Raw genomic sequence first — 12055 nt, forward strand, 5'->3', positions numbered from 1 at the left:
CGATATTTTTATATTTTTTAAAACATCTTGAAATATCATTGAATTTAGTTTAAATCTTGTTTGATCTCACAAAATATTCAATAATAATTTTTAATATTTCTAAAATCTAAAATCTTAGTACACATATTATTATAAGCCTAGCAATATTTTTTATAGAATAAGTCACAAAAATTTGCAGGCAGCCCTGCACAAATGCCGGTTATATTTCAGATTTATTTTTTAATACTTCCAGCTAGGTTAGCCGAGAGGCTTTAAGCCTTAGAAATTAGAAATGCGAAACTTATAGGGTTCGAATCCGCGGCGAATTAAGATTTTCATGCGTGCGATTATAATTAGTGGCGTGATTGTGTAATAGTAAATAATTGTGTACTTAAACATGTAAAAAACTATTAGAGTATAATAGGAATAATATAATAATGCATTTCCAAATATTCTTCAATTAATATGCCTACTTGTTTTGAAGTGTCGGCGTGAATGATCGGACTAACGAATATTTCTAGGAGAGTCCTCAATGATTTTAACAAATTAGAAAATATTAGTTTTCTCGAGGTATCGCATGACCAACAATGAGACAAAATACTCTGATCAGTGTTAACATTTCCGAAGAGGACATAATTAGATATCCATTTTTTATATGTGTTTTGACGATTTTGGAGGCTTATTAACGTGACCAGTTTTTCCATAGAAAAAAATTCAAGTCTCTCGTTTAGTTCATTTAGAGGTATAAGCTTCAGTACGTTAATAAGTGGATTTAAAATTAAAGGAACATCATATCTACCTACACCCTCGAAAATATCGTGCACAAGATCAACAGATAGATTTTCAGTTAAATGGAAATCATATACGTCATGAAAGACGAATTCTTCCTTAATACCAGACTCTTTTGAATTACCAACAGCTAGATGTAGATTATAATTTTCTAGTGTCGAAGCTGGCAATCGATTTTTTTAAAAGCATGATTAATATCTTCAAAACAAGTTAGGCCAAATCTACAGAAGTAGTTTGAACGGAAGCTTTCATTCAAACCGAGCATTGAATTTTGACCTAAGTTATCAGCATGAATCAACGTCAAAAGAAAATAAACTTTTTTATCTCCTGTTGGCTTGGAAATGGTAATACCTTCGTTTCGAAGAAAGTTAAATTCGTCAACTACTTTAGAAAATACAATTCTATTTTTAAATACTTGACGATCACGAGTGTTCAATAAAACCAATAAAAAATTGATTTCGGCTTTATATTATAATTCTGGTGGTAAAAATGGTGTCACGTAACCTGCACCGCATTCTCCAATCACTGAAAAGACGAAATTCTAGTGTTAAGAATTTCCCACTAAGTTCAAAAATATTTGCAACTTAAATGAGCGCCAAGAATATATTCTTAATGTAAGATGGAGGCCCTCTTACCTTAAGTATATATTCTTTTTAAATTATTCTTGTCTATATGATAATAAGGTATGGTTAATCTTAGAGTATAGACGTTAGGTCTCGGCGTGACTGCGCGAAATAAATACATAATAAATTTATGTAAATAGTGCTTTGCGAAATCTTTAATTGAAAAGTAAATAAATCGTGAACATCAAAGCCAGAAGTAAGTATGCTGTTAAATGGAGTAAGTAAACAATGTATAGGTTAAAAACTATTTTTCCAATTGAAAATTACAATGTACTAACCACATTTTGACACATTTTGAGGAAACTGGTCTGACAGCACGTGGTCTGACAGCACGTGGCACGAAACGTTAAAAGAAATTATTAGACTGAGCAAGGCGCATATTCCTTTGCGCATGTAGTCTCCCCAATAATATTCTCATTTTAAGAATATTTTCTCCCTTTCCTTAGAATATGCCTGTAAGAATATGATACTCTCAATATTAGAATATCGTTTTTTCGTTGATACCTTTGTGGCACGCCAAGGGATTGTTGTTCTTATAATCGTCGTAGAAGTAGTCAAAGTATAAAACGATTTTATCGCCGAATGTAACAACATCGAGTATTCTATTGTAACAGCATCGGCTAGTTTCCCCACTTCTTCGTCTATGCATGGGCCTTAGGGTGACAAAGGTTGCTTAACGCATCCCTTGTGTAGGGAGCTAGTCTGCTTCCTACCTTTTAGTAGTAAAGAAGTCCAATAAAGAAATCCTGTCTCACAGTTCAGGCACTTATACAAAGAAAAGGTCTATTATTTCTTCAGATCATTATAAAATTGGCGATCCTGCCAGGATCCCATTTACGATATCCTGAGGAAGAAGTATCTATGAAACACCCCCAGTAATTTCAAACAACGAGAATCTTCGACTCGAACTAGGAATCTACGGATTCTGTTCGCAGCCCAGGCAAGGACCACCACAAGCTGAGACTTCCAAGGCATCTACAGAACTGCGGCAACTACGTCTACGGCCGTCGAAGTACAACTGCTATCTAACTGACTGACACGGAACGAGACGAAAGCAGAAAAAAATTAAGCATTATTTTAGTTTTAAGATAGTTACAAATCTTGTTCAGATATTTTCCCAGTAGATAAGTCCTTTTCACATACGTCGAACAGTGATTTACTTGCTCCGGCGTTTTCGATAAGGCTAAGTGAGGAAATATTTCGGTGAATAGGCTGGCGTCAGTAGGTACGACGTTGGTGCTCCACGTCCTCTATCTCCTCTAATAAACCGACGATCTACTCTGAATTAACCTTGAGGCATTGTTGTAGCACGATCCCGCAAGTGAAGGGTTTAAAATATATCAAATATTGTAAAATTAATAACGCGATTCGCGACACTCACGTTCGACACTCCTAAATAGGACAAACTGGCGTTTCACGTCTACAGGGAAAATCTTAGCACACAATACCACACACAAACAGACACTTGTTCGGATTCTGATAGCAGTTTATGCGGATTAGACAATCCGTTTAGAACCGCACCTACCATGTCATCAGAAGATTTGAGGGAAGGTTTGAACAGTGAAACCACGGATCCACTATTTAAAAAGGGCCAACGAGATAAGAGATCTCGCTAGGATCAGCAATGCCCTTCTAACATAGGACGAATCCATTCGAGAACTTGAATCTTCGTATAAGGTTCGACAACGACAATCTTCGCACCTGAACCAGCTAAAAGAACCATTCAGCCTACTCCCCTAGTCCCGAATTCTTTAAAAAATGGTATGTGCCAGGCAACGCCACTCGCACATAACAATACACTGAGGAGCGAGCCAAACAGCACTGTTACATCAATGCATGCAACAAGAACCTTTGGGCCCGGTCATAAACCACTGCATTCCTTAACAGCCGATACAAGCCGGTTGTCTGTAACCCCGCACAACAAAATACAGAGCTGTAAGGCAGAAGCGAGGCAAGCGTCGACTTCGAGCCAGCCGCCTACATACGTGCACGACCCCACACATAGATGCAACACAGAAGGAAGGCAACCCTCAAATTCCTTCACTCACACAAGTACGCGCCATGTCACATCGCTCGCTCATGACTTCACATAGAGAGGCAACGTATCAGCGAGGCAACGAGCAGCGACAGAAGACTTTGAACCTCTCTCTCAGGCAAAAGATATTATTTGCACCGTAGAAGTTCTCAGTTTACACGATGACGTTGGTGTGCACGACTTCGTTAATACGTTTAAGTGTGCGAAGCTCAAATGCTCTCAACCAAATCTACTACTAGATTACATCATAATCGAAAAAATTATTGGGAATGCTAAAAGAGCAATTAGGCATAGTTCTATAAGCAGTTTTGATGATTTGTACAGTGCCCTTAGGACGAATTTAGCAACTACAAATATTCTAGAAACTTATGGAAGCAGATTAGAAGTTATACGGCAAAAGCATGATACTGTGCAAAATTATAACCAAAGATTTAGAAGCGCCTACAACGAGTTAATTTATATAATTCAGTCCGAATACTCGTCCGGAATAGAGCGCAAATAAGCCCTTCAAATGGAGGAAAAATCTGCTACTAAAAGATAAGTAATGAACCTCCGAGAAGACGTTAGTAATCAAGTGCGACCTTTAAAGCCCAGATCTTTAAACGAAACTCTGCAAGAGGCTCTTGAAGCAGAAGTGTGGTGTAGAGAACGTCTCTATACAAAAGTCTTGTCGGCGCCTGGACCGCCATAATCCCACAATAATAGACTGCCGATGAGAAGCTGGGGATCGTCCACAGCACAAAACCATCAGCCGCAAATGCGAAACCAGCTCTCCGACGTTCCTAAGCATGGATTGCCCCTACAGCAGAGAATGCAAATGACCTGCAACTATTGTAAGAGACCAGGACACTTTGAGAGACAATGCTCAATAAAACTTAGGCAACACGGTTTTCACAACGGAACGAACCAGAAAAGACCACCGGGAGTAAGGAATATTCTAGAAATAGAGGATTCACAAAACCCGTTAGAATGTTACGGAGTAACAGAGGAAGAGCAAAAGCAGCTGGGCAACTACGAGGAATCTGCAGAGTTTTAGCGATTAGCGGTCGATTACAGTCCATACATGGAAGACACTCAAAGGGAACTTCCTACAGATTGTTAGTAGATTCCGGAGTCGCGATAAATTTAATAAAGGAATCGGAAGTCCCAGCAGAAAAGACACCATTTGACATAAAAAAACATTTTTCCTTGGGGAGAGATGTACATTATTCAAATCAAGTGGTAAGATGGATAACATTTGAATAACAACTTTCTTTATGTAGACAATAAAAAGTTACCCCTTTATGAGGACGGTACATTTTTACCTGGCAATACAGCAAAAATAACCCGGATAAAAGTAATTGACAAAGATAAAGAAATTTACATAGAAAATGACAAATGAATCTCTGACGGCGTTAACAAAATAGAAAATCAAGAGTTAGTGTTACCCCTGTACAATTATGATAAAGACCCGTTGATAAAACCATAAAATATCAAGTACCAAGCAAACGACGCTACATACCAGACGCGTCTGGTAAGAAGAAATGGCGCTTATTAATCGATTTTCGCAAGGTAAACGAAGACACAGAACAAGATGCTTATCCACTGCCCATCATTGAATATATTTTGGACCAATTAGGGATGCAAAATTCTTTTTAGCCTTCAACCTCAGTTCTGGTTCCAATGAGTGAGACCTCAAAAAAATATACGGCTTTTTCAACACCAGAAGGACATTTTGAATTTAATAGAATGCCCTTTGGACTCAAAAACGCTCCCGCTTCTTTCCAAAGGATGACGGACAATCCCTTAAGAGGATTGGTAGGAAAAAAATGTTTTGTTTACCTTAACGATATTATTGTATTCGGCTCAACTTTAAAAGAACACAACGAAAACCTAGTAAGCCTATTTGACAGACTGTGAGAAACGGGATTAAAATTTCAGCCTTACAAGTGCGAGTATTTACGTCCGGAACTCGAATATTTAGGACACTTGTTAACTAAGGACGGTGTAAAACGTAACCCCGCAAAAATACAGGCAGTACGAGATTTTAAACCACCACAGAATGTCACTCAAGTTCGGAACTTTTTGGGACTCGCAGGTTATAATAGAAAATTTATAAAAAAAATTCTCTCAAATTTGTAAGCCTCTTGAAAATCTAACGCAGAAAGAGACACCTGTTGACTGGTCAACAAATTGTCAAGAATCTTTTGACAAAATAAAAGAGCTATTATGCTCAGCACCGGTTTTGAGATTTCCAAACTACAAAGAGAAATTCACTTTAACGACAGACGCATCTAAGCACTGATTAGGTGCAGTATTATCCCAAAACGGTCACACCTGTTGTTACATATCAAGGACGTTAAACAAAGCCGAGATTAATTATATTACAACGGAGAAGGAACTATTAGCAATAGTTTGGGCATGCAAAAGGTTAAGACAGTACCTTCTTGGAAGAAAGTCTACAATCCAAATGGACCGCCAGGCATTAATATGGCTACACAACGTGAAAGATCCCTGTTGACGATTGTTAAGATGGAGATTACGTTTGAAGTAATATTGTTACACTCTCGAAGATGTAAAAGGCAAGGAAAATAAAGCCGCAGATTGTCTATCTAGACTATTTCCAATTCAACAAGAAGAAGATTCTCTACAACATATACCAGAAGAAGTTGAGCTGGACGTGGAAAGAGGGGAGGAATTAATAGGAGAAGAAACAGCGAGTACGTACAGAGAGGAAAACGTTTTACCACAACTGCCAACAAGTTCTTCCTGCCGTCGCATGGATGCAGATCTACTCATCTCGGATGACGAAGGGTTGGCAGAAGGAGGAGCAAATTTACACAAAGAATGTAAAAAATGGATTACTAATAGGACACCCAGTAGAGAAAATGGCAACCCTAACGCAGGTGGAAAGCTCTGGAGAACCACATCCAAAGAACGGAAAGGAAGTCAAGTAACATCTCTATATAAGTTACCTCGATTTAATGAGACCGAGTGACTGAAAGTGTTAGATAAGATAAATAAAGATTCTATGGCCTCCAAGCTATCTATTTCACGATAACACTTTATTGACCCAATGATCACCCCTTTAGAAAAAGTGAAAATAAGGGACTACCTTAACTTCTTGAGCCACAAATATGAAGATCAGCAGTTTCACACGTGTGACATGCCACGTGCAGAACTCACTCAAGAGGAAAAGGAAGAAATCATAAGAGAATCGCACGGATCAATTACTGCTCAACACTTTGGGGAAAACAAGACTATTGAACGAGCCAGAACCCTTGGAGAATGGAAAAATATGGAACAGAAAATTATTTATTTCGACGGTAAGAATTAAAAGACAGTGTGAAGCAATTATCACAGACACGTCTGTCAACCCTAACAACAAAATAGCCATGGATATCTCCGGTGCATTGTCTTTGACACTATCAGTGCATGAATACATCCTCAGCATATAAGATATGCTCACCAAATATTTAATCTTAATACCTCTTAAGAATACGGAATCGGAAAGCATTATAGAAGGGTTATTTGATCATTACATATACCTATTCGGCGCACCTAAGAATATTCTAACAGACCAAGGACAAAATTTCATATCCGAACTGGTACAGAACTTTGAAAACATGTTTAGAATTAAACATACAAAACTACAGTTTATCACCCACAAAGCAACAGAGCCCTCGAGAGAGAGCCCACTCGACGATTAAGAATTTGTTAAAAACAAGCATCGAGGACCACAACACAGAATGGGATCAAAACCTAAAATGATTTGCATAGCATACAACACTATGAAGCATGACGGTACAGGATACTCACCCTTCCAACTGACACCTAACGTCAAGTATGAAGAACTACTTGACCTATGGAAGCGTAGACATGAACATTACCTCAAGAAGGCTAAGGAAAAAATAAAAACAGAGAAGCTCAAGAACAAAAAGCTGCAAGACTCGAGAATCGCCATACCGTAGGGAATCTATGAACCTGGAGATCTTGTCAAACTTATTACCAACCATTAAGATAACAAACTCCCCCCTTCATGGAAAGGACCAGCAGTAATTATAGAGAAACAAGAAAACAAAAACTACACTGCACTTTTTAACGACAAACGAACTAGGATACACGCCAATTAACTTATGCCTTATTAACATAAATTTTGCAGATGAATTTGGCACTATTCCTCTTGTTACTACTGAGTGCAGTCGAAGCGGAAGTCAGTACGAATGATCTGGATGGAGTAATTATCTATTCAGAAGAGTTGGGACAAGCTAATCTGTATCACGAATCTTGGAACTTCATACTTGGGGTAAGTACAGATAATATAGAAGAACGATTCGTCTCATTGCGAAAAATGTAGGCGATTGCGTCAAACCTCCTGTGCAATGAATGCCCGGAAGAATTTAAGCTGAAACTGATCAGTTCGCGTATAGAGCGTTTAGAGAATGAGAAAAATCTGCTGGATCAGCTATTAGGAAGAACCCGTGTTAAAAGAGGATTTTTCAATTTTGTAGGAGATATTTCAAAAAAACTTTTTGGAACTCCCAGTTCCTACATTACTGAGAGAACTTGATGAATTATTCAGCAATAATAAAATATTGTCACAAAGCATATCCAATCAAACTAGAATCATTAAACTCTTATTAAACTCAGCATCTAATGATTTTAAGACTCTCGAATTGCATATCAACTTATTAATAGATGCAATAAATGACGGGAAAAGCGCAATAATTCACCCTCAACTTCTAACACCAGGAATCCTGATAAGTGAAATGAAAGAGTTCGAAGATAAATTCAACACTAAATACACCATCCCTTTGAAGAAGTGTAACTTTCCAAATATTATCGGCATCTTAACGATTAACGTGGCTATTTCAAAGAATAGAATTGTCCTCTCCATTCATATTCCTATCCCAGAAACACAGACTTACGAAATTAAACATTTAATACCTATTCCTAAACAAATCCATTCCGTCTTCCTAGCAATAATTCCAGACTACGAATACCTACTAATGGGACAAGGACACACAACATACGCAACCCACTTACTTGATATCAGAAATGCATAGTTGTGAAAATAGCATATTAAGAACGAATGTGAAAAGTATCAGTGACGAATGTAAATATTCTCCCTTTGAAATTATTAACATTGCTTTTATGCAACTTACGGACAGATATATTTTGATACCCCATGAGCCAATTGATGTTGATGTGCTGTGTGAATCGGGGCACAATAAAATTAAAATTCACGGTCCAACAAAAATTGTAAGCAAAGATAAATGTATACTGAACGGATTGAATATTGTATTGAAGTTAAGTCCAACGAATACTCCTGTCACAGAAATTAACTATAGAAAGAACGTATCGCTACCATATACTGATGTTCAACTAGATTCAATAAAAGATAAGTTTATACCGCTAGCTCAGGAAATTAGGTCCTTTAATTTAAACAATGTAAAGCAATCGGTCGATGACATCGAGAACGCAGTAGAAAAAGTCAGTAGGGACAGACGAACACGTACCTGGAGTGAACACGCGACTAACTGTGTAGACTACCTAGGCTACCTTGCCATTGCAATGTTAAAATAAGACCTATCAGAAAGGTTCAGAGACTAAACCCGATCTAAAAAGGGGATTGAAACAGCATCGTGTATTCTATTGTAACAGCATCGGCTAGTTTCCCCACTTCTTCGTCTAGGCATGAGCCTTAGGGCGACAAAGATTGCTTAACGTATCCCTTGTGTAGGGAGCCAGTCTGCTTCCTACCTCTTTAGCAGTCAAAAAGTCCAATAAAGAAGTCCTGTCTCACAGTTCAGGCACTTATACAAAGAAAAGGTCTTTTATTTCTCCAGGCCATTACACGAATGTAGCTAATTTTTTTGCCATAAAGGCGCTTTTTTGGTCAGTGTGTCATTATTTACTCTGTACGCTGTAAGGACTTCTTTCCCATTTGTGTCATTTTGCAAGTATGTCAATAAATCCTAACACAATATAGGAAATGGAAAAGAATGGGTTGCTTAGGTCATTTACTTATTTAGCAGATATAAATATTTAAATAAAAAATTTAGAACCTTTATTATCATACCTGATTGTATTTTTCGAAAAGTGGTTTCAGGGCAGCATGAATTGATAAAAGCCTATCTCTCGGATTCCTACCAGAAATGAGACTCTTTTCTGCATACGCAATCTCGTTATTTTCCGGTATTGGTCTGGAATCTCCCATTGGCTCAGTAGATGCAGTTATTACCTGAAAGGGATGAGCGTCAGTAATTTTAATAAACGAGGATGGTTCATGATTGAACTGACTTGGAAAGTTTTGTGCAAAATTTTTCCAATTTTGTTGATAATTTGGCAATTCATATGGTTGATAATGATTGCAAGGCTGAAAAAATGAAAATAAAAGACTCAATTATGTTATACGTAAAGGTGAAACATGTTTAGTCATCAAATTTATCACAACTTTTATACTAAGAAATAAAGGATATACTTTCGAGAAGGTAACCCAAGAATATTGACTTAATACTTGGCCTAGATGTTACTTTTATACCCTAATTTAATGAATTTAAATGGTTTTTTGTGCAGATTAATATAAATGAAGTTCATTTTAGTTTAAGTAAAGTCGTACATATCGTCGAAATAAATATTTATTATATTTATACTTTTTCTCTAAATTTAACGTTTTTAGAGAAAAATGGCAAAAATAAAGCAAAGTACCAAGTCAATATTATTGAGCAACTTTTTGGAAGTATTACTAAAATCAATTTGAGTATAAAATTTGTATTCTTAAATTTTTTAAAGAAATTGTATCTGTTCCTTTAAACCACGATTAAACATTGGAAAATGCGACAATAATTTGTTCTGTATTTACTAAGAAAATTTAACGTAGAAATTGTCTCAAATCAAGATACTTGAATCAAAATATCCACAATATTCATTATCATATTACTTACTGGATGATATTGTGACCAATTTCCCAATGATAAATGCTGTATTGAGCGTGTTTCTCCATGCCCTGTTTGTGATGAAGTAGGTGGCGAATTTAGTGAATCAGAATGTTAATTCGTATATTCGAGCGATTCAGTCGACGTTTTCGAGGTTGACTGTAAGAAACATCGATTTCAATAGAATTTTATGTACAAATTAAAAATAATATGATTAATTACTGATAATTAATATTTATTTTTTCCTCGGTTTACCTCGCCTACAAATGACTTATCCATTTCGGGAAAAGCTGAAAAATTAATCACTATCATGCACAAAATACTTCTAAAAAATTACACAAATAAAATGCTAACATGTTTTTTAAAATTCTAAAGAGAAATAGAAGAAAGAAATCCTCAAAGTAGTCTAGAACTTTTCCTCTAAATTAATAGGTGTACATTTAGCAGTCTAACAAATGCAAATTTGCAAGCTTTTTAATTGACACAAACGAATGTAACATAACCTCAAATTCTCTCAAAAGAAAGCTTTAGTCATACGTGAAATATGCAGAGGGTTCTTCCCTACTGTAAATACCTATACAGGTGCCTGTAAAGATCACTAATAGGATTCTATATAAGGATCCTATAATTGACCTATGTAGGATCTTATCAGAGATGAGGTGGGTGATTACCGATCCCATGTATTTAATAACGAACGATTTTCGCCAGCCCCACCTATTACCTAAGGCTTTTACGAACTAAAATAAAGCGCCCTCAATTACTGAGGCCAGTTTACGAACTGAAATAGATGATAGACAGTTCTACTCAGAGCTGCCAGATCGAGCTTGAAATTTACCCCCACCATACCTACCATTTGGGAGCCGTAAAACAGAAGGTGCATGATTACCACTGTGAGTTCGTGTGTAAGCCGAAAATGCACGATTCGACTTCGGTTTTCTGCTGTATGATGATTGTCGATCTGAAAGCTTCGGAAGACTTCGATGGTCTTCTATTTATATCTCGATCCCCATTTGAAAGGTATTGAAGAAATTGGCGAATTTCATATTTCGCGTGATTCTTCATTTCATGCATGAGTCGATTTTAAGGTTAGTTTTTCAGGTGTAAACAGTATGAATATTATTACTACTATATATATTATTAATGTTAATATTATAATTATAAAATATCACATTAATTTTAATTAATAGTTGACTAACTTTTAATAGAAATAGTTAAACTTTTAACTAAAACAATTAGTTTTCTGAGAAAAAATTTGACTAAGAAGATGAATTTTCTTGTAGTTAAAAGAAATGAATTTTTAAACCAAAACAAACAAAAATTCTACAAAATAGTTAAATTTTCAGAAAAGACATTTTTCAACTAATTTGATAAATTGTCAACAAAAAAAAACTAAATTTTTAACAAAGCAGTTCCACTTTCAACCAGAAAAATAAAAAAAATAGTTGGAATTCTTTAGAAGTGATTTAAATTACTGAAATTAATTGAAAATTCCTTGAAATATTTTAAAACATACTAAAATATTTAAAATCCTTAAAAATCTCTTGAAATTTTGCAACGCTCTTGAAAATTCCTTGCAATTTTAAAAATAATCATTTTAAAATTCCTTAGAATCTAGTAAAATGTCCTAAGATAATTTTTAGTTTTAAAAATGAATTAAAAATTCAGTGAAATCTTTTTAAACATCCTCAAATATTCAAAATCTATATATAAAA

General features: G+C 35.9%; 1 protein-coding gene and 1 long non-coding RNA gene across 10 annotated transcripts in view; one reads left to right on the forward strand and one right to left on the reverse strand.

Annotated features, from left to right (window-relative positions):
• LOC117175901 (cytochrome P450 315a1, mitochondrial-like) overlaps window positions 1–12055 on the forward strand; it is a 584936-nt gene that overhangs the window by 457286 nt on the left and 115595 nt on the right. For 8 of the 9 annotated variants that reach the window (XM_033365765.1, XM_033365785.1, XM_033365734.1 and 5 more), the window contains one exon: window positions 7568–7711. The exons of the other annotated variant lie outside the window; for it this stretch is intronic. In XM_033365765.1, coding sequence (XP_033221656.1) covers window positions 7568–7711 — 144 coding nt within the window. The remainder of the gene's footprint in view (window positions 1–7567; window positions 7712–12055) is intronic. 9 annotated transcript variants of the gene reach the window in all.
• LOC117175951 overlaps window positions 1–12055 on the reverse strand; it is an 80760-nt gene that overhangs the window by 23951 nt on the left and 44754 nt on the right. Inside the window, exons 2-3 of the long non-coding RNA XR_004467554.1 lie at window positions 10353–10502; window positions 9488–9649 (exon numbers count right to left, since the gene is read on the reverse strand). This is a non-coding gene — a long non-coding RNA (uncharacterized LOC117175951). The remainder of the gene's footprint in view (window positions 1–9487; window positions 9650–10352; window positions 10503–12055) is intronic.

The sequence above is a fragment of the Belonocnema kinseyi genome, chromosome 1, assembly GCF_010883055.1.
Source record: "Belonocnema kinseyi isolate 2016_QV_RU_SX_M_011 chromosome 1, B_treatae_v1, whole genome shotgun sequence".
Taxonomy (NCBI): Eukaryota; Metazoa; Arthropoda; class Insecta; order Hymenoptera; family Cynipidae; genus Belonocnema; species Belonocnema kinseyi.